Source organism: Neofelis nebulosa, chromosome 14 (assembly GCF_028018385.1).
Source record: "Neofelis nebulosa isolate mNeoNeb1 chromosome 14, mNeoNeb1.pri, whole genome shotgun sequence".
Taxonomy (NCBI): domain Eukaryota; kingdom Metazoa; phylum Chordata; class Mammalia; order Carnivora; family Felidae; genus Neofelis; species Neofelis nebulosa.
The window spans coordinates 28793051-28817101 of NC_080795.1; the positions used below are offsets into that span (position 1 = coordinate 28793051).

At 41.9% G+C, this 24051-nt stretch overlaps 1 protein-coding gene across 5 annotated transcripts in view; it reads right to left on the minus strand.

Moving 5' to 3' along the window:
* The window catches only part of TPD52 (tumor protein D52), a 109396-nt gene that overhangs the window by 35278 nt on the left and 50067 nt on the right, over positions 1–24051 (minus strand). Inside the window, exon 1 of one of the 5 annotated variants that reach the window (XM_058699924.1) lies at positions 2754–3233. The exons of the other annotated variants lie outside the window; for them this stretch is intronic. Coding sequence (XP_058555907.1) covers positions 2754–2877 — 124 coding nt within the window. The 5' untranslated portion in view covers positions 2878–3233. Of the gene's footprint in view, positions 1–2753; positions 3234–24051 lie in introns of those variants that run through there. 5 annotated transcript variants of the gene reach the window in all.

The window sequence follows — 24051 nt, forward strand, 5'->3', positions numbered from 1 at the left end:
GAAATCCATTTAGCAGTACCAAATGAATATTTTAAAAATAAGAAATGGAATAGTATAAAATATCAGAGGATATCACAAACAGTAAAGTTGTGTTTTCACAGAGTTCTACTTTAGTTATTGATATTTGTATTTACAAGGTTTGTGGGTCAAGAAGTATAAGATGTTCTGAATGTGGGTTGGTTGTATCAGAGTTTAAACATCCCTAATAAAAGACCTCTCTCTCTTTGTTCCAGCCACCGGCCCTCATCCTATCCCCCACCCAGACTGCTTCTTAGGAACATTCTGCCCATAGACGAAATCTCATTACTTTCTCACTTGCCCCATCATGGCTTGGATAAATATCAAAGAATATGTTTTTCAGATCAGCGTTCCCAACCTTTCTGAGTAGGATTCCTTTTACCATCAGTCCCTTTTGTGCACTACTTGTTTGCTGATTAAGAAAATGCACAGTATGAGGTGCCTGGGGGGCGCAGTCAGTTAAGCGTCCCACTCTTGGTTTCAGCTCAGGTCATGATCTCAGGGTTCAGGAGGTGGAGCCCCACGTCGGGCTCTGCACACATAGCATGGAACCTGCTTGGGATTTTCTCTCTCACCCTCTCTCTCTGCCAGTCCCCCACTGGCACTTTCTCTTTCTCAAAAAAGAAACAGAAAGAAAGAAAGGAAGGAAGGAAGGAAGGAAGGAAGGAAGGAAGGAAGGAAGGAAGGAAGGAAGGAAGGAAGGAAGGAAGAAAGAAAGAAAGAAAGAAAGAAAGAAAGAAAGAAAGAAAGAAAGAAAGAAAGAAAGAAAGAAAGAAAGAAAAATGCAGAGTGACCAAAAGCCACGTGAACTTTTAAATGTATTTATAATGTATCTTTCCTAAAAGTTCCTGCATAGAAATACAAAGAGTACAAATGCACCCAAGACATAGTATTCTTTCCATCTATGCCTCATGCTTGATGTTCAAACAGATTTGCAGGCTTCTTGTGCCCTGAGGGGTCCAGGGCACAGAGACTACTGATTACTGTTCTAGATCCTCTTTTACGTGCTTATTTTAGAATCACCATGTTCTTACTAAATGACTGCTTAGGGTGGTTTCTGTTTGTTTTAATGCTTTCTCCCCCTCCTTTTTTCCAATTAAAGAAAACTACTAAACTTGAGCCCTAGTGGGTACATGAGTTTGTTTTTAGTTTTTGTTGTTCACTTGTCTTTTCTTTTCATATATAATTTTGTTTAATATCATGAGCCCAGACTCCTATAGACGGCGACTAAGAATTGAGAAGACAATTGTTTGAAATTTGCCGAGACACATATTCAGTGTTCCTAACTGCTTTATTTTTAACAGCAAATATCCAAAGGCAGCAATTACTGCAACTGGGGAAAGTGAAAGGAGGTAAAAGATGCCAGGAGAGAAAAGAACTAAAACATGCCGGGTAAATCCTCCCAGGAATCTCAAACCCATGCATACCGATCGCCAAGATCTACTTGAAGTCACGTAACTACAGCCCTGACTCCCCATAGCCCTCTGTCGCTTGGGCTTTATTCTGTCATCGAGCTTGAACTTCCTACTCTGTGCTGCTCTTGAAGCATTTTCTGTAGTAGGATTTAGAAGTTAGGATGGACGATGCTATCCTCTTAGGGGCTAGGATCTCCTATACTGACTGCAAAGGTCCAAGGTTGGCCACAGGGGTAGGGGAAACGGAGCGGGGGAGAGGGCTTCCTGGCAATCTGAAACCCCCGGCAGACGTCGAACAGCTGCCTCCCAGTCTCCCACTTCCAGAAACCAGCGTTAACCTATTATCTTCAACATTTCCCTTCCTGGAAATCCAAACTACACCCCACAGGTGGCCATGGCTGCAACCAACAGAGGAATGTCGTTTCAGCACGTGCTCTGCTGTTAGCAACTATACAACTCAAAATACTTACAACTAGGTTTCCTGCCGTACCCTTTACCACTTCGTTCTCAACTACCCACTTCTTAGGCTTACAAAGGGCAAAGTATGACGTTGTCTTCATTAATAAGGAAAAAAATTAACTTTCTAGGAAAATCTGCTCACTTCTCTGGCGAGTTAGTTTTACAGAAAAGGTCGTTCAGTGATGTCTAAACTTTAGCTGCAAAAGGAGAGAAGTGACCTGGACGGTGTGGTAGGGCTGCGTCCAGCCTTGGGCTGATAAACTAAGATTCTCCCTGTCGGTACCTGGCTTTCAAATCAATGTCATACGGGCACATGTCAAGGAGTGACTGCTTCCAAAGGTACAACAAGAGTGAATTCTTAAAAAAAAAAAAAAAAAAAAAAAATCTCTTGCCTAGGTATTTCTGTATGTTGCTTTCAGTATTCCGGAACAAAATCCAGGACAGCCACTAACAGGACCTGAAATGTCGTCTTAAGCCTCATCTTAACAAAGACAAAATCAGGGTGCATCCTCATAATTTAGATACAGATGACCACAAGCAAAGACCTTCAGATTCTCCCTTTTTTGTTACTTATCACCTAAATGAACTCACTGTGATCAGAAGAACTCGAATGTTCATATAAATAGTATGACCTTTAAAGTCAAAGTTCCTACTTTACATATAAATAAATATATTCTAAATATTTAATGAGCCATCTAGCGCTGCATGAAATCTACCACGGATTTGTTAACTTAGTTTCAACACAGCAATGCCGTGGTACATCTTTATCCTAATAATTTTAAAGCCAAGCAAACCAAGCAAACCTCAAGTTGTGTCCAGGTTTAATGACAGCACATTTAACTTTGGAAAATTAATAGTTACCAGACTTCTGCAGAGTAGGTGATCCGGATGGAGACGAGTTTCCACTAGGAGACAAGTAGAGATAGTTTTTGTTCACTCCTGTGTCAAAGTCAAACGGGGACTGGTAGTCTTCATAAAAATCCATCTCTCTACAGTCCGTTCCAGACAAAGGCAGAACGCATGGTTTTATGACCGTCTGATATGCTTCAGGTGAGTGTGGCTCTGGTCACATCGCCATGTGCAACCTTGCTGAAGAAATCAACCCCAGGGCTTGAAGAGCCTGGCTTCCTGGCCCCGGTGTGGCATTTCTTTCTCAAAACCCTCACACCCTCAGGACAAGCAGGCCTGTTTAATAAATGACTTATCTCAAGCAACCTTAGGGCTCTTCACCACCTGCTGTTAATTTCAGTCAACAAAGAAACAACCAGCACAGGGGAGCGGAGCTTTCTTGGGTAAACAAAGGAGGGCCAGGTTTTGCAGTATCTCCCAGATGTACAAACAGTTCAAGCAAACATCAGACACTGGCACAGTTACAAGAAACTACATTTTTTTTTTTTTTTACACCAGTCAGCTGACCACCACTACCACCAGGCCAGACTTAATCTTCTAGGACAAGGAAGGATTACCAGGCAGTAATCTCCTACAAATGCCATCTGGGTGATAGTTTTTTCCACCCTGGATTACAGCAGAGTTCTGAAAGCCAAGCTTCCCGGTTTAGTGATCAGCTTTCTAAGTATAACTTGGTACAGAAATAAAGCTGTATTTCCATTATTACTTTATCTAAAGTAATGTCTGGCTTAGTGTAACAAAAATGTGTCTGTCCTCCCACCCGCCCCTCCTTTTCTCTTTCTTTCCCTTTCTTTTCCTTTTCTGGAAAGATGGGTGTTTTAGTTACATATACTGCAAAGAGAAGAATCCGCTCTGAAGGTAAAGCTCCCAGATATTCCTGCACCTTCTCTGTTTAAGCCATGTGCCTGCAGGTGCTACAATAAACCTGGGTGCAAATTGCAGGAAAAACCTATTTCCATTTGTACAGCATGCCCTGCAGAGTGACTGGGTGTCAGCTACCTTGTGAGCAAAACGTCTTAGTCATCAAATTCGTTTTCTTTGACACAAGTCTATTAGCAGATTCCTTCGATGTTAACCAAGGCTTTTGCTCAAGTGATAGCTCTAGAACTTTCTATGAATGGCTCATCTACTATTAAAGAGGTAAACATAAAGGCAACCCTTCTCTTAGGTGGGCAACAGTCTATCACTACATAACAAAAAAAGGCAGTATCCTACCTCTGCAAATCAACCTGATAAAAATGTACTCTCCCTGGGGGCAAGGAGGTGGCTCAGTCACTTAAGAATCTGACTCTTGATTTTGACCCAGGTCATGATCTCACAGTTCATGAGTCTGAGCCCTAGCCGGGTTCTGCTCTGACATAGAGGAGCCTGCTTGGGATTCTCCCTCTGCCCCTCCCTCGCTCATTCTCTCATTTTCTCTTTCCCTCTCTCCCTCTCTCTCTCTCTCCCGCAAAAACAAACTTAAAAAGCTTATTTTTAACAACAAAAGTCAATCCGCCTTTTTTTCCTAAAAGATAGCAAAATTTGAGCAACTATAAATGCTGTCTAGTCTATATTTAGAAATAGAATATAATGACTTCTTTATTATTATTATTCTTTGAAAAAAAAAATGAATTGTCTGGTTTCTTGAAATCCAAGGTGTCTCTTACCTCAATGGGATGGGCATCATGCCCCTGGATTAGAGTGTGGTTGATGGGGTCCCTGGCCCTCTCGATGTGGTTGATGAGGTCCCTGGCCCTCTCCATACTCTCTGCATTTGGCCACTAAATAACTGGTAGAAAAAACAGTTCTCCCTCTCAATACTTGCTCTTCCTCCTAGAGCCACAAGTATTATAAAGTGTTACGGGCTGAAAATTCATATGCTGAACCCCTCACTCAATGTGATGGTGGTAGGAGCTGGGACCTTTGGGAGGTGACTGGATTCAGATGAGGCCAGGAAGATGGCACCTCTGGATGGAGTAAGTATCATTGTAAGAAGAGAGCTAGCTCTAGCTCTCTCTCACCACCATGTGAGGACACAAGAGGACAGCATGTGGCAACCAGGAAAAGGGCTCTCACCAAGAATCTAATCAACTGGCACCTTGATCTTGAACTTCCCAGCCTCCAGAACCATGAGAAATAAATGTCTGTTGAGATAAGCCACTCAGTCTATAATAATTTATTACAGCAGTCCAAACTAAGGCACAAGATATTTAATACTGACACACATACAATGCAAACTATGGCCACCTCCACACTGCTCACCATCCCTCCAAAATCCCACGTCCTTGGCCTTCAGTGCAGACATCCATGTTACATCCTCTGCCTGAAATGCTGCCTTTTTTCTGCTTGCTGAAGTCATTCATCCTTCAAGACTCAGACAGAAATGCTACCTTTCCTCAGAAGCTCTCCCACTTTCTGTACCCTCCCCACCCCCCAGCACGCACTGCAACAGCAGCACACAGTGTGACAGTCCCCCTTCCCAGTCCCCCTGTGCCTCCCTGTCCTCCCCTTCAGGGGAGGCGCTGAGTTCTCTATTGTGATGCCTACCCTGAAGTGCTGGCTCTAACCAGTGTGAAATGAAGAAATCAAATAACGGCTCATGCTGACACTGGAAACCTTATTTCTAAAACAGGAGGATTTAGCATTTAACTGACGTCTGAAATCTCTATGCTACCTGCTTAGGTGCCATCTTGGGGTAACATCATGTCTCTCTGAGCCAGCCGTAGCTCTCCAGTCAGATCCTAGTCAAGACATGCTAGCAGGTAAGAAAAGTGAGAATGGAAGACCAGAGGTGGGAAAAGCATGGGCTATGTGAATGGAATGGCAAAAATTCAGTTGACTCAAGATTCATGTACCAAGTAGAAGGGAGCTGTAAGATATAAAAACTGGAAATGTAGCCTGAGGACAAACCATTAAAGACCTTGAGTGACAAATTTCTATACTTAATATAGCTCGCAAAAAAAAAAAACCCCACTGAGGGTGTCTGAGCCAGGTGGAGGGAGGATAAGAAGCTTTATAAAGATGACACCCGAAATGGCAAATAGGATGCACTGTCAGTAGAGGCTACCGGGAGGGCGCTCTGAAGGAGTCTACTGGCACAGCCCAAGGAAGGAAAAACCAGGTAAGATGTGGTTCTGTCCTGCTGGACCTTTCCACTGGGAATTCCAGAAGCACCTCAAAATCAACAAGCCTACGACTGAATTCCCTGCTTTTCCTTATCCTATTCCTGACTCTAAATGTGCCATCCTGACTCACCTAGGCCTGACCTCACAGGAATCACTTCCAAGCACTCCTGCTCTATAGAAGGAAACACTACCAGGAGCTGTTCGTCCAACTCGTATTGTATACTTTCTTCATCCTTTCCCTCTTTTCCCCCTCTCACCGACCACACCCTACTTTCAGACTGACCTAGAATGTTCTGGTAAAGACCTGCCATGACTGTCCAGGTCTGCAGTGCTGTCTATTTAAACACTCTCTTTTCCTCGAGGAATTTCATGTCTCGTGCTCCCCTGCTCCCTGGGGGATGGTCTGCCATAATTCCCACCTACTCCCTGGCCTTAGGCATGGGCATATGCTTCAGATCTGGTCCACCCGGATACCCTGGCCCCTTGTTTACAGGGACTGCGCTAGGGGTAGACAGCTGACCCAAACAGTGCCAACTACAGGCCTTCCCTGACACTTACTCAATGAATACTGAGGGAAGTGACAATTCCTGTGACCCGAGCTGTTGGATATCTATTGGGAGGGTCAGGTTCTTCTCTCCTCCTGCCTAGAGGCAAGAGAACGAGTGCTGAGACTGGGACGAGATGACAGGAGAAACGAAACCAGTAAGGGATGGAGCATCAGCATCTGAACCCCTTGATCCAGCTACCCTGGAATTCCCATCAAACAAGTAAATTTCTGTTCCGCTTCACTTGTGGTTAAAATTGGAAACACTCCCACAATACCTACTTTCCAACCATTTCTCACTATTGCTCCACCATGGATCAGCCAAACTTGATTTTCCGGTTTCTTGAAAACATCCTAAACTGGGATTAGGCAATTTTCTCAAACTGGAATGTCTTTTCTCTATATTTTTACCTGGCAAATTCCTACCCACTAGTCAAGTTCAGCTTAATAAGTCACATATGAGTGGTCAGCACTCAAGGGTGTTATGAACTGAATTGTGTCCCAACACAAAAGTTCTATGTTCAAGCCCTATGAGTGGTGTATCACACGAGGAATATTCATTTTAGTGCTCTGTAAAATGGGGAAAAATTGGGGCACCTGGGTGGCTCAGTTGGTTGAGCGTCCGACTTCGGCTCAGGTCATGATCTCACAGTTTGTGAGTTCAAGCCCCATGTCAGGCTCTGTCCTGACAGCTCTGAGCCCAGAGCCTGCTTGGGATTCTGTGTCTCCCTCTCTCTGTTCTTCCCCTGCACACATGCTGTCTCTCTCTCAAAAATAAATAAAGATTAAACAAAATTTAAAAAAATAAAATGGGGAAAATATAAATACAAATGCCTACTAAAATGAAGTTATTTAAATGCTAAATTTAATTCATCTAATAGGAAATTATCCAAACATTAACATGATGATGTAGAAATGTATAGGTTTATAAGGAAATATATTTTTGAGACATTTTATAGACAAATCAGGATCCAAAACTGTTTGTACTGTATGATCCATAATTGTGTAAAAACTGTAGAGTAACAAACCAATCAAAAGAGAAAATGGGCAGAAGAAATCTATCCCACAACCCCAGGAAAGTGTTTATGCACTGTAGTGCCTGCAGAGGGAGCCTATGGGCAGCTCAGAACTTAATTTAGTACAGCCAGGAAAATGCATACTACAGAAGAATAACCCATTAGATGACTCATGTTATTGCAAATAGAAACAGAGCAAGTAAAAATTACTGTAAAGAATATTAAGTTTCTAACTTCCTATTAGCACTTCCCTCATCCCTAATTTGAAGAGATATTTAAGGGATAGTCTGATGTAAAAGCTACATGACACATACAAAAATTTACCTAGAGGGACCTTGAAGGGCACACAGGCAATGTAATTATCCAATAATAGGGCAGGCCACTGATACTAGACATTATGGACGAATCACACTAACACAGCAGACGGCTGGAAGGAGCTCCAGCTGGCCAAATATACAACAATTTAACCACCGACATAATTAAAGAGAGCAGTGGATTATAAATCAAGAATCCAAGAGTCCATATGTGACGCTTAACTTTGTGTGTCAGCCTGACTGGGCCACAAAATGCCCAGATATTTCATTAAACGTTATTGTAGTTGCATCTGCAAGGGTGTTTGCAGATGAGATTAACATTTGAATCGGTAGACACTGAGTAAAGCAGATTGCCCTCCCCAAGGTGAATGTGCCTCATCTGATCTGTTGAAGGCCTTGAACCAAAAGGAAAAAAATTCTATGAAGGACACTACTGGGTCAGTTACAAAAATGGGAATAAAAAGGCAGATTAGATAAAAGTATTCTATCAATGTCAAATTTACCAAAGTTGAAACTGTACTGGGATTATGTAAGAGAATATCCCAACTCTTCGGAAATACAAACCAAAAGATTTATCAGCAAAGGGCCATGTATGGATGTATGCACCTTCCTCTCAAATGATTCAGAAAATACTATATGAGTGTATATGTACACACACACACACACACACACACAGAATGATAAAGCAGATGGAGTAAAATGTTAACAATGAATGAATTACACGGATAGAGTATGGAGGCATTTTTACCATTCGTATTCTTGCAAACTTTCTGTAGATTTCAAAAAAAAAGTGTTTTTGAATGACTGAGAAGACCTCTGCATCAGATTAAGCAGTCTTGAAGGAGCTGGGGCAGAGAGGAGCAGGTCCCTTCTCACAACAATATAAGGGGAGGCAGCACAACAGAATTTACTTATGGTCACAGATCAGATACCCAGGCTCTCCTGGTTCCTAGCCACTTCTGAGACCTGAAAGAATCCTCTCCACCTTCCACTGAAGCAGCAGCTCATGAACCCTCTCCCGAACAAAAAGTCTCACTATCGTATCCTTTGCAGGTCACATCTTTCCTGAGGAAGGCCAGGAGGACTTTGTTCCACAGTCAGGACAGAGAGGAGGGAGATGGAGGGGGGCAGGTGTCAATGAACACCACATTCCTTCCCCCACTAGTGCCACATAAGCAAACCTTGACCAAAACACACACACACACACGCGCGCGCGCGCGCACGCACACGCACACACACACAGAGTACCATGAGCCAAGAACAAAAAAAAAAAAGTACTTAGTTTTAAATCTGAAACTCAACTTAGAATCACAAAAGATGATGCTCCATTTTTACATACTTCCTCAAGGAAGCCTCAAAATCTCTGGGAGGTGGGTGTTATGGGCTGTTTCCTGATGGGAACCAAGGCAGAGAGTTTTTGTAAACATCCATACCCACATGAAGCTAGCAGGTGAAGCAGCTGGCATCTGGAAACAGGTGGTCTGCCTCCAAAGCCTGTATTCTTTCTGTAGCAGGAGAAAGCCGGACAGTAGTTAAGAACCAGGTGATGAGCCAGAACATCACATTCAAAGGGCCTGAGGATCTAATTACAATGCAGAGGCTGCATCACTAACAAGCCCCAGGTGATGGAGGCTGCTGGCACGTGCGATATAAGAAATGCGGATTTTGGGGCGCCTGGGTGGCGCAGTCGGTTAAGCGTCCGACTTCAGCCAGGTCACGATCTCGCGGTCCGTGAGTTCGAGCCCCGCGTCGGGCTCTGGGCTGATGGCTCGGAGCCTGGAGCCTGTTTCCAATTCTGTGTCTCCCTCTCTCTCTGCCCCTCCCCCGTTCATGCTCTGTCTCTGTCTGTCCCAAAAATAAATAAAAAACATTAAAAAAAAAAAAAAAGAAATGCGGATTTGGCCATTCACGTGACCAGGTGTATTTGGTCTTCAGCCACAATTCCAGAAAAACGCTGCGGACACAGCCATACAGGTGAAATGGGTGTCTCTTGTTTGTAAGGAAGGTGACTTTAGGACCCCATCCCAAAGCAGTGGCTGATTGCCAGAAGAACCAACCATGTGACCAGAGGGTTAGAACTTTCGGTCCCACCCCCACCCCACCCCTGATCACTGGGGAGGCCAGAGGGGCTGGAGATTTAATCAGATAATGGCAGCCTTAGCCAATCATGATTATGCAAAGAAGACTCCATAAGAACCCAAAAGGTCTTGTCTCCGAACGCTTCCAGGCTGGTGAACGGTGGACTTGAGGAGAATGGCACATTCTGAGAGAGCATGGGCGCCCTTCTCGAACACCTCGCCCTAATCTCATCATCCAGCTGTTGATTTATATCCTTTACTGTACCCTTTAATACACTGGTAAATGTGTGTCCCTGTGTTCTGTAGGCTGCTCTAGCACATTATTCAAACCTAAGGAGGTCAGTGGAACCTCCAACCTGCAGCAGGCCAGCTCAGAAGCACAAAGCACAGGTAAGCACCTGGCATCTGAAGGGGGGCTGGAGTGACAGTGTTGTAGGGCTGATCCCTTAACCCCTGGAATGTGACGCTATCTCTGGGTAGGCAGTGTCAGGCCTGCTTGAACTCTTGGACACCCTGCTGCTGTTTGAGAAGTGTTTCGTGTTACGTGTGGGGTAGGTTCCCCACACATTGTTAGAGGGTCTGAGAACCCCCAAAAGAGCACAGAACCGCCCTCGGAGTGACAAAGTGATGGAGGACCTCAAACGGCAGGCTGAGGAATGTGAATGTAATTTTTTACAATAATAAAACCACAACTACTTGTTAGCATTCATTTCATCCTTACAGCAACACGGGGGTAGTAATGTTATCTCCCATCTCCAGATGAGTGAACGTGAGGAATCGAGAAATGAAAGTCCCCGAAGTCTCCTAGCAGTAATCCTCCTCATACTGCGTCAGAGCAATGGGGAGCCGTCTCAAGTTCTCAGCAGTGGGAGGGAGATGGTCAGAGCTGCACTTTGGAAAGATCATTCCTGCCTCCATAGGAAGATGGATACAGAGGGGAGATGGGAAGTCAGTGAAACCATCAGCAGCTCCAAGGGTGTTATGAACTGGATTGTGACCCAACACAAAAGTCGTATGTTCAAGCCCTAATCTCCACTGTGGCTGTTGTCTTGGATACGGGGCCTTTAAGAAACTAATTAAGGTTAAATGAAGTCCTAGGGTAGGGTCCTAACCCAATAAGAATAGTATCCTTATAAGAAGAAGCCAAGACACCAGGGAGGCATATGAGCATAGAGGAAAGGCCATGTAAGGACACAGCAAGAAGACAGACATCTGGGAGCCCACACCAGAAATCGACTCTGCTAGCACCTTGATCTTAGACTTCCAGTCTCTAGTGAGAAAATAAATTTCTGTTGTTTAAGCCACTCTGTTGGAGGTATTCTGCTATAGCAGCCCGAGCAAACTAATACAAAGAGTGTGTTCCAGGGAATAACACTGGTAACAGAAAAGGAAAGACATATTGCAAGACACCACCAAGGGATCATCAACAAATCCTGGAATCCAATTGGATGACCAGGGTGTGGGGGGAACAGACTAAACTCTGGATTCCCCCCAGCAGGAGTTGTGAAAGTTGGGGACTGCATTAATTAAGATGGTGACAAAAGAGTAACAGTGGAAGGAAGGAGGAGGGGCTTTAGAAGTACACAGAATGGGGGCACCTTGGTGGCTCAGTCGGTTGGGTGGTCGACTACAGCTCAGGTCATGATCTCGCGGTCCGTGGGTTCGAGCCCTGCGTCAGGCTCTGTCCTGAGCGCTCAGAGCCCGGAGCCTGCTTCCGATTCTGTGTCTCCCTCTCTTTCCGCCCCTTCCCTGCTTGCTCTCTGTCTCTCTCTCTCAAAAATAATAAATAATAAAAAAAATTAAAAAAAAAAGAAGTACACAGAATGAATTTCATTTTGGCAGGTTTGTTTATAATGCTCAGGAGATTTCTGTATGCAAACCATTAGACTTTGGGGCTCAGAAAAAGGTTAGGGCTAAAGATATCAATGTGGGAATCTCATGACTGTCAAGAAAAAGCCCAAAGAGAAGGGCAGTCCAATAAAAGAAAGAAAAAAGGTAGGAACGCCTGAAAGTAGGAAGCAAGCCAAAGAGGCTGCAAAGGGCAGGAAGTGCCCTTTGATGGTGGTGGTGGTGGTGGTGATGATGATAATGGTGATGGTGACGATGGCAGAACCAACAGTTATGACGATGGCAGAACCCAGAAAATCCTTACTATGTGCCATTCTTCTTTGCACTTCACACCAACCCAATGGGGCAGATTTTATTCTCTACTCCCATGTTACAGATGAGAAAACTAAGGCACATGAAAGCTAACTTCCCCAGGCGCATGGCTAGTAAGTGGTGAAGGTTGGTTTTGAACTTTGGTAGTGTGGCTCAAGTGCTCTGAAAAAGCAAAAAGTATCAAAGAAAAATGCAAGTGACCAACATCACAGGGATAACAGGAGGAAAGAAAGTAGGTAAGACCAAATGCTACAGACTTACAAAGAAGCCACGGGACCTGGTGTCCTGGTGATTTTTCAAAGAAATTTTGGTCAGACTGATGGTGCATGACAGATGAGGGAATTAGAGGCCAGTGGAGAGGGAAAAAGGGTAGAACTCAGTGGAGACAAGGTAGGGCTTGTGTGCCTGGTATGCATGAGAGAGAGAGGCAAAGGAGGCAGGGCAGGGACGGGTCCCCAGATGAGAAGGGGGCTTCAATTCCTAAAGTGAATCATTTTGGCTTTCTTTTACAAATGTCAGCTCTCAGAGTAGAAACCACACTAGAATTTTAGGAAATACTGCCTTATGAAAATGTCATTATTCTCCTTCTTTCTTACTGCAAGAGGAAAAAAATCTTTTGTAGCACAGTATAAGAATACACTATCCTCTCCAGTGTCCCATCTCCAGAATAAAAATGCAGCAATTAGCAAACACATTCAAATTACTAAGACCTAAATGTAAATACTCTAAGTGACAAATGCGTTCCTATAAAGTACAAATCCATGTTCTTGGCCCACTGACTTGCAAAGAAAGTCTCACTTGGCAGGAGCTCCTAATATTCTAGGTGAACAGGTTTCTGCCCTCTCAAAATAACTGAAATTGAAGTTCATGTCCAACAGACAAGCCAGGGACCGTTCTTCTTCCTAAGAAATGTTTTTGGACATATGAAGGGAGCAAGAGTTACACTTATAATGACAGTGAGACGTCATTCCCTCTCTCAACCTATTACCAAACCGATGTTCTGGGTGGACCTTTAACTGAGGACACCACCACCGGTTGAGAAAACGAATGAATGCCTGAATTTTCTATCACAAAGGAGTCAGAGACTAGACTCCAGAAACACGAAAAGGGTCTCACTCTTTCACTGAGGTCATCTTAAAAAAAAAAAAAAAAAAAAAAAAAAAAAGTCTTTTATTTATTTATTTATTTATTTAGAGAGAATGCATGTGAGCAGGGGAAGGGCAGAGACGGAGAGGCAATCCCAAGCAGGCTCTGCACTGCCACCACAGAGTCCAGTGCAGGGCTCGAGCCCTCGAACAGTGAAATCACGACTGGAGCCGAAACCAAGAGTTGGACGCTTATCCGACTGAGCTACCCAGGCGCACCCCCCAATGAGGTAACCTCTTATTCTTCTGGGACATGTTGCTGCCACTGCTGTTCTCAGACTGAAGATGTTTCATTAGCACACGAGAAAATAATAGAAAATAGCTCAACATTCATCATGTACCCAGATAATTAATTTCTAATGTACAGATTTTTCACTTTATAAATACAGTTGGAGCTAAAGTCTTATGGCCCCTCACAACCATTGGCGGCTTCCATGATTACAGGCTCAAGTAAAAGTTCCCCAACCAATGCTTCTCAAACTTCAGTATGTTCGCAAACCACCCGGGGACCGTGCTAAACTACAGATTCTGAGTTAGGAGGTCTGGATGGGGCCTGAGATTCTGGCCCTTGGATAACTCCAGGTGTTTACTGACGTTTGCTTTAGATAGCAGCTGCTAAGTTTGCCTTAGGATAAAAGACTGAATAAATTCTAAATATTTGTCATTCCACATGGCCCTAGCACTTTCTAAATATATATGTTTTTTAATATAAGAGACAGATTTTGTAGCCAAAGGGGTTTTGCTTTTTGGTGTTGATTTCTGTTCTTCTGTTATTGTAACAACGCACGAAGCAAGCAAATTCAGACAGAAGACAAAATTGGCTATGTCACGACAGGGCATACACCTGCAGGGCCTTTTCAACAGGATAATTACTTCGAGTCTGGAATTACAATAGTATAAACAGCCTAGAACAATGGCTCAGTAATAAGCAAATGAAAGGCCACTCCATCTAAGAGTATTACGGATGTATTTAAAAGCAAGGCCGGCCGGTCCCTATGGTAAGAGTACTGAAGATAAAGAGGTTTTGCCCAAGCTAAATGTCTCCAATTTGCTGACAGTGTTTAAAAAGAGCTCTGTAGGGGTCCATAAACACAACCAATTGTCAGAGCCCTAAAAGAAATAAATGAACTGGTGGGCCAAATTTTAATTTGGAAAAACTTCCACAGTGCTTACACAGCTATTCTCAGCAACTAGAGGCTCAAAGGAAACACTTTTCCTTAAGGGAATGAGAGTTGCCCGAGAACAGTAGGCACTTACTGAAAATTAATATTTGACTATGAACTTCAATCATCAGTGAGCGGAGGCATACTAAACATGCTCAAAATACTCTCCCACCAAGCCATGTAGGCAGCTGAGCTTGCTTCTAACTATAACAGGTCAGTGAGATAGATCCAAAGGATCAACCATTTAAAAAGCACACACCATAAATACTGCCCATTTTTTCCTAAATTTCACTAAGAAATAATCTTATGACAAAATGTATAGCATTTCTATCTGAACCCGCTACTCTGGTTAAGAAAAGCCATTTTTAATTACAAATTTCACATACTTTACTTTTTTAAAAGATAACAGTAGAGGGGCACCTGGGTGGCTCAGTCGGTTAAGTGTCCGACTTCGGCTCAGGTCATGATCTCCCGGTTCATGAGTTCGGGCCCCATGTTGGGCTCTGTGCTGACAGCTCAGAGCCTGGAGCCTGCTTCGAATTCTGTGTCTTCCTCTCTCTGTCCCTCCTCTGCTCACATTCTGTGTGTGTGTGTCTCTCTCAAAAATAAATAAACATAAAAAAATTTTTTTAAGATAACAGTAGAGTACCCATACAATGGGAAAACCCAAGAAAAGCCCATTATCTTGAAACCAAATCAGTACTAGAGGGCTTCTAAGATAAGCCTATCTTCTGACACAAGACTAAGAGCCAACCAGATATTTTTTAAATATCTCACTTAATAACAACCATACTTATGGTTACTAAGGCTTCTTACTGACTTTTATCCATTTTTGAAAAAGTCATTACCCAACAGGTACTTATCGAAACAGCATATAATTTCATTTATCCCAGTAAGCTCTCTCAGTGGTAAAAGGATAGGATAATTCAAGAGGCAATGGGAAAGGGGCATAGAGTAGAAAAATGCTTTCCTGAAAAGTATCCAGAAATCATGTAAGTACTGTTACATTGTCCCTAAAAGATCAAAATAAAGAACTATGTGTATGATTTCATAATTGAACTAAATACAGCTAAGACTGCTAATTAATCACTGAACAAGTTTCCTTATTCCTACACACATAGGTAGACTACATTTCCTAACCTCCCTTACGGTTAGATGTGGCCACGTGACTAAGCTCCAGCCAGATGAAAACGATATATATTTAACATGAGGGGGATATAAAGATGGTTGATAGCTACTGAGATTTGGAGGTCTTTACTGCAGCAAAAGTTAGAGGAAGTTGACTGATAGAAATATTTTGCCAAATAGAGCTTCAGATAGATTTTTAAGGTTTCTCTTCTATTGATTTATTTACCTATTTATTTAGAGAGAGAGAGCGTGCACACATGAGTTGTAGAGCAAGAGAGAAAGAGTCCTAAGCAGGCTCCATGCTCAACACAGACACCAACATGGGGCTCGATCCCATGACCCTGGGATCATGACCTGAGCCAAAATCAAGAATCAGATGCTCAACTGACTGAGCCATGCAGGCTCTCCACGTTCCTTTTTTGAAATGACCATATCCATGGATGAAAAAATTTTGGAACCAGTGTGATAGCTGCACGACAATATAAATGTAATTAGTGCTGAACAACAGTACACCTAAAAATGGTTAAAAGAAATCACAAATTTTGTGTTAGATAATGTATTTTACCACAATAAAAGTAATGATCATACAATTTTTAAGGGTCGAGACCATCATTCACACTTTACTACCAGAAAGACTCAAATAAGAAGTTCAAATGGAGCATCAGGGGAGAGATGAAAACACAGCAACCATAACTAAGGAGTATTCGCTCTTAAACATTTTAAGTATTCCTTCCTGAGACCACAATCAAGATCTCTGTGTTTGGAGTGGTTCAGAAAGTATTTCCAATGAAAAATAAGCAGCCCCCGGCAGACAGAGGTAGGCTGGTTAGGTTATCACAGTAGGGAGGCCATCGTCAGCAAGAGAACAGTCACTAGGGAACAAGAGTGTACTGCCAGACCAATAACCTATTTCAGATCCTGCCATCATGCTCCCTGGTATTTATTAAGTGAGTTGAAGTCTTACGTCTACACACAAACCTGCACGCAGAGGTTTATAGAAGCTTTATTCGTAATTGCCAAACCCATAAGCAATCAAGAGGTCTATCGATAGGTGAGTAGATAAACTGTAGCACATCTAGACAATGGAATATTACTCAGCAATAAAAGGAAATGAGCTATTAAGCCATGAAAAGATATGGAAGAACCTTAAATGCATATCGCTTAGTGAAAAGATCCAGTCTGAAGAAGACTACATAATATATGGTTCTGACTGTATCACGTTCTGGAAAAGCCAAAACTAGGGAGGCAGTAAAGAGGTCAGTGGTTGCCAGGGACCAGGAGGAGGCCGAGATAAACAGAGCGCAGAGGATCTTTAGGGCAGTGAAACGACTCTGCATGATACTCTAACAGTGGATACATGATAGTATGCATTTGTGCAAACCCACTGAACTGTACAACACAAAGAGTGAACCCTAATGCAAACTACGGACTTTAAGTTAATAATGAAGTGTCAATATTAATCAATTATAACATGTACCACATAAATACAAGATGTTAATAATGAGAGAAACCGGAGGGGTGGGTAGATACGGGAACTCTATTATCTGCTCAATTTCTGTACACGTACTACTGCACTAAAAAATAGTCTATTAATTTAAATTAAAAACAGGTGGGGAAGAAAACAAACAAACAAACATGTTTCACCCACTCTGCTATTCTGCCCAGGGGAAAACAGGGCACTGAAACCCACCTGCTTGGACTGTTATCCAGGCTTTGCAAGTATCTGAAGGACGACCACAGAAGACACACTGCTATGTAGTTTCCAGGGCAGCTCTGAGCTCACGATAAAAGAAATGACTTAATTGTCAAGCTCCATTATTAATGCAAAATAAACCTGAGCAGCAGTCTAGTTAAATTCCTCTCGTGTATTAAAGAAAAACAATAAAAGATCATAGTGGTTTGAATATCGGCTCCCCAGCCAAAGATGCTGCAAATTCATGGAGTACTTTCATCTTCAAAGAATCTTCCATCACAGGTGAAAGTGGACTGCAAACTGGCTAGTGGTCTAACATCTTTCTAAAACTAAACAGAAACAGATAATCTGTTGAATACAGAAGTAGGGCGCCAAGTTTGAGGCCTATACTTGATCCTCAGTCTTTTTTTCTTGGCAAAATTCAGTGGAAACAGCCTAGCAAGATGGCAGAACCATCACAGTCCAATGATACAATTAATATTGGCAGCCAGCCCTTGTTGCCTTCCATGGATTTCTAAGGAGGCAAGTGAGGCCCCAGCATCTCCATTAAGTAGTGTTCTAAACATTTAAACAGCATGTTGATCAAAACAGAGAGCAATTCAAATGTAGATTCTCCATAAGAGGATTTGCTTTAGAAAGATAATCCTCTGGAGAAATCTGGCCTCCAAATTTGAGAGGTGGAAATCAAAGGCAGTAACTGCACAGGGCCAGAGTGACACTCAGAAACGAGCTCGGAAAGACCAGACACCATGGTAACACTTGCTTCACAGGAAGATGATGGCTTTAAGGAAGCTGACCCGAGATTTTTCTCCGCCACGTTCTCTTACTTTTAAACAAAACCAGAACCACTGTTCCAACTGACTTCCCTTTATAGAGTTTACTCAGCTGCTTACGAACAAGCAGAGGGAGAGAAGAAGACAATGTGAGTGAGGCCTTCTTCCCTCTAGCTGAAGACCAACAGAGTTTTTACAACAGAAACTAGAAGCCACTTCCCTGAGAAACTATCTGAATCAAGGCTCATTCTGGCTGCTGGCAAAGGACAGTTCACTGTGTGGCATCTCAGAAATGGGTAAGAGTCCGCTCCTTTCAGCCAGTTGGCCTGCTGTTTACCGCGTGCTATGCTGAGTATTACAGTGACAAACTTCCTATTAAATGTATTTTAGCACCAGGAAGCCAGTCAACAACATACTTAGCGGGGAGAAAGAGTGAAAGCAGAGATGATCTAGATAACAAACATAATATAGGAGTAAATTAGGCAACCAAGTGAAATACGTGCGTGTGAATCTGTGTGAGAGCTGAGGGGTCCCAGGAGGCTGGGAATGTAAGGGCATAACTCAGAACTTCAAACTAAAAATTACAGCATAGACTGGTTACCCAAGGCTTTTTTTTTTAAATGTTTATTTATTTTTGAGAGAGAGAGAGAGAGAGGCAGAGCGTGAGCGGGAGAGGGGCAGAGAGAGAGAGAGAGAGAGAGAGGGAGACACAGAATCTGAAGCAGGCTCCAGGCTCTGAGCTGTCAGCACAGAGCCCAATGTGGGGCTCGAACTCACAAGATGTGAGATCATGACCTGAGCTGAAGTCGGTCGCTTAACCGATTGAGCCACCCAGGTGCCCCACCTGAGGCTTTTTAACAAATTATTACAAAATTCAGCAGCTTAAAACATCAACCGTTCATTATTTCACAGTTTGGGAAGCTCAGGTAGCAGGGAGCAGTTTAGTGGGGTGGTTCTAACTCAGGGTGTCTCTGATATTGCAGGCAAGGCATCGGCCAAGGCTGCAACCTCCCAAGTCCTAACTGGGCTGGAGAAGCTGCCAGCAGGAGGCTTTAGTTCCTCCCCACATGGGCCCCTTCACAGAGCTGCTCACAACTTAGCAGAAAGTTTCCCTTAGGGCAAGAGACCAAGAAAGACAGACAGAGAGAGAGAGAGAGAGAGAGAGAGAGAGAGAGAGAAGCCACAGTCTTTTACAACCTCATCTTAGAAGGGACATTACATACCATCCTTTCTGCCATCTACGAAACCTGGTACCGATGGGGAGATGCCTACACAAAAATTGAATACCAGTATCACTGGAAACCGTCCTGAGGGCTGGCTCCTATGCAGGGTGTGCTAGTTTTACAAGTGGTGCAGAAAACCCCGTCAGTAATGAGTTGTGACACATGAAACTTGCCAACAGAAAAGCTTCTAGCACATCTTGTAAAGACAAAAATTTTCTAAGTTCTCAATCATGTAGAATGACGTAACTCACCTACCACAAATACTCATCTATCACAAATAAACCACTGAGGTTTATCTCCAGTATGACAGCCAGAGGAATCTGTACAAACGCACAGGAATATCAAGTATACATTTGCAAGATAAAAAGGCTGAATAACTAGAAGATGATGTCATAGAAGGAGCAAGTGCTCCAGAGTCGGGCAGAGTGGGACATAAATGACAACTCCACAGGTCACTGGCTGTCTTAACCTTTGGCACGTTTATCAGCATAAGCCTCAGTTTTCTCATCTGTAAAATTGGGCTGATATCTCCACAGGGTTATTACAAACAGCCTAGAACATGCTCAGCATAGACACCCGGTAAACAATGGCATTTATTGCTAATAAACCACTCTATCTGGAAAATTAAAACTAAATTAATTGACTCATAGTCTAATAAAAATCACATGACTAGAAGTATTAACAGTATTAACAGTATATCCTGTAGAACATGAGCAAATGAGCCACCCAAGGTGACTATTGAAAATGAAGTCTACCGGGGTACCTGGGTGGCTCAGTTGGTTAAGCGTCCGATTTCAGCTCGGGTCATGATCTCATGGTTTGTGAGTTTGAGGCTCATGCCGGGCTCCCTGCTGTCAGCACAGACCCCATTTTGGATCCTCTGTCCCCCTTTCTCTCTGCCCACCCCCACTCTCGGGTGCTCTACCTCTCTCTCAAAAATAAATAAACATTAAAAAAGAAAAAGATTACCGGCCTCACCTTCAGAAATTATGATTCAGTAAAAACAAAACCAATTGTATCTAAAACTAAATGCTTACAAGGTGACAAGCAGTGTTCTAAACTTCACATAAATTAATGTATTTGATCCTTACCACATTAGGACACAGATAGAACATAGACCACCCATTTAAAATCACACTATACTCTTTCCTCCCCTCCCCCCCGCACATAACCTGTCCCCTTGATTTTGCTCTATTTAATCTTTCAGTGGTATATATTAACTAACATACTATATAATATACTTACCCTGCATATTGATTATTGACTATCTTCCCCCACTAGAACATAAGTTATACAGAAGGAATATTTTTTTGTTTGGTTTATTTATACATTGGTATATCCCTAAGTGCCTAGAACAGTGTCTGACACAAATGAGTATTTATTAAATGAATGTCCGAATCTAAACCTTTCAGTAGCTCTACTGATTATCAAAGTCCAAGCATCCTCTCAAGGATTCTGGACACTGACCTTTCCCCATCCTTACTCCCCTTAAGTAAGACCCAGAAATCCAGGGAATCAGCATTTGTCTTTCTTCATTTTTTGTCCTTGTTCATAGACCCCCTCCTCCAGGAATGCCTCACCCTATTCTAGAACACTTTCATCTATCAACATCACACCTGTTTCGGCCATTCTCCAAGACCTCTGAAATGGTGTCTTTTTCAAATATTGCAAAGACTGTGCAAAGGTCCACTCCAAGGAGACAATTTCTGGATTTTCTACTAACCTACCTGCAGAGAACAGACCTATGGAATAATTCCCAGACTATGTCCATGTTCCAACAACACAACCTGATTATGTGGCTTATCCTATTTTTTCCTATTCTCTGTGAATTTTTACAATAAAAGCCATCAACTGAGTTAAACCGAGCATATCTGTTTCTTCAAGCCTAAAAGAGCCTAATAACACAGGAGATATCAATTAACAGTAGTTAAGAACATGAACTTGTGGGGTGCCTGGGTGACTCAGTCGGTTAAGCATCTGACTTTGGCTCAAGTCACGATCTTGCTGTTCTTGAGGTCGAGCCCCGCAACGGGCTCTGTGCTGACAGCTCAGAACCTGGAGCCTGCTTCGGATTCTGTGTCTCCCTCTCTCTCTCTGCCCCTCTCCTGTTCACGCTTTGTCTCTCAAAAATAAATAAACATTAAAAAAATTATTTAAAAAAGAACATGAACTTGACATAAGCCACAGCCAGAAAGGAATAGGTACACAAATCTAACCACATAAAAATATAAAACTTCTACAAAACAAAAATATCCAATGAGGTTAAAAGAAACTATAAACAGGGAAAAAATATTTAGAAGACATTTCACAAAATCTAATTTCCTTAACAGAACAAAACATTTGTTAAGATCAAAAACCCAATAAAAAAGAGTAATGGATATAAAATTAGTTCTAGATAAACATAAATAACCCAATATATGAAAAAAAATTAATCTCATTAATGAATGTAAATCAAAATAAGACAACAATGTTCACAAATCAGAGGGGCAAATATAAAAAAGTTACATTATTTTCAGTGCTGGCAAGACTGAAAAACACTCTCATACACATTGGTGCAAACTCAAGGAAGGGCAATTTGTTGATTACTACTAATACTGACCATGACAAACGTGACATCCCTTTTACCTAGCAGATCAACTGCTAAAAACTTACCCTCAGACACACAGTGTCACCAAAAATACACCAAAATATATACAAGAATACTAATTGAGGCATTATTTATAAATGTTAATATCACAAATAGGTTAATTATGGAATACTATGTTGTTAAAAAATTAGTTAAATCTTTTTATATTTCTAAAACATAAAGCTTTAAAAAGCTTGCTTAAAAAGCAAGGCAAAACTAAAATGAGAAATAAAAGAAGGTCATTATTACCAACAATAACAATAAAAAGGATTATAAAGGAATACTATTCCTTTATATGAGCAATTACACACCAACAAATTAAAGAACTTAGATGGAATGAACAAATATCTAGAAAGACACAAAATCCTCAAACTGATTTAAGAATAAATAGAAAGTGTGAAAAGAACTCTAACAAGTAAAGAGATTGAATTAGTAAACAAAATACTACCCACAAGGAAAACTCGAGGCCCAGATGGCTTCACTGGTGAATTGTACCAAATATTTAAAGAGTTCATACCAATTCTTTACAACCTTTTCCAAAAAAAAAAAAAAAAAAAAAAAAAAAACTGAAGAGGAAGGACCACTATCCAACTCATTCTGTGAGGCTAGTATTGCCCCGATACCAAAATCAGACAAATTTACCACCAAAAAATTATAGATCAATATCTCTAGAATAAATATGACACAAAAATCTTCAAAATACTAGTAAATCCATACCCAGCAACACACAAAAGGAATTTATAACATGAACAAGTGGGGTTTATTCCAGGAATGCAAGGTTGACTAACCATCTAAAAATCAACGTAATATATCATGCCAACAGTAAAAGGCCTAAAAACATTTGATTATCACAATAGACACAAGAAATGCAGAAAAGGCATTTGACAAGATTCGTCACCCCTTTATAATAAAAACACTCAACCAACTCAGAATGTAAGAGAACTTCAACCTGATAAAGGGCATCTATATGAAAACCACAGCTAGGGGCGCCTGGGTGGCTCAGCTGTTGAACCTCTGACTCATAATTTTGGCTCAGGTCATGGTCCCAGGGTTATGGGATTAAGTCCCTCATCAGGCTCTGCACTGAGCATGGAGCCTGCTTAAGATTTTCTCTCTCTCTCCCCCTTTTCCTCTCCCCCACTCAAGCACTTTTGTGTCTCTAAACACACATACACACACACACACACACACACACACACACACACACACACACACAAACACACAGATAACACCTTACTTATTGGCAGAAGATGGAAAGATTGGTTTCCCCCTAAGATCAGGAACCAGATAGGACGTCCACTCTTACCACTTCTATTCAACATTGTACTGAAGTTCTAGCCAGGACACTTAAGCAAAAAAATGAAATGAAGGGCACCTATCATGAAAATGAAAACTATCTGTTTGCAGATGAAATGATCTCATACACAGAACAACTAAGGAATTGCCTATAGAACTATTAAAACTCATAAATGAGTTCAGTAAGTTTGCAGGATACAAGATCCATATAAAAAAATTAACCCATATCTATATAATTACAATGGATAATCTGAAAATGAAATTAAGAAAAAAGTTCCATTTCATAATAGCAGCAGAGAAGCACCTGGCTGGCTCAGTCAGAAGAGCATGTGACTCTTGATCTCAGTAAGTTTAACCCCCGCATTGGGTGTAGAGATCTCTTAAAAACAAAACAAAACAAAACAAAACAAAACAAAACAAAACTTTAAAAAAAGAATGCCACTTAAAAAAAATAATACTTAAAAATGAAGTATAGGGGCGCCTGGGTGGCTCAGTCGGTTAAGCGGCCGACTTCGGCTCAGGTCGTGATCTCACGGTCCGTGAGTTCGAGCCCCGCGTCGGGCTCTGTGCTGACAGCTCAGAGCCTGGAGACTGTTTCAGATTCTGTGTCTCCCTCTCTCTGACCCTCCCCCATTCATGCTCTGTCTCTCTCTGTCTCAAAAAAATAAATAAACTTAAAAAAAAAAATTTAAAAAAAAAAAAAAATGAAGTATAAAACTTATACTCAAAAACTACAAAATATTATAGAAAGAAATCAAAGCCACTGTAAATAAATGGAAAGATATCCCATATTCATGTATCAAAAGACTTTTAATATTGTTAAGGTGGCAATATCCCCCAATCAATCTACAGATTCAATGCAATATCTATCAAAATCACAGCAGATTTCTTTGCAGAAATTTACATGTTAATTCTAAAATTCCTATGGAAGTCCAAGGCACTTATAATAGCCAAAACAATCTTGAAAAAGAGTAAGTTGGAAGA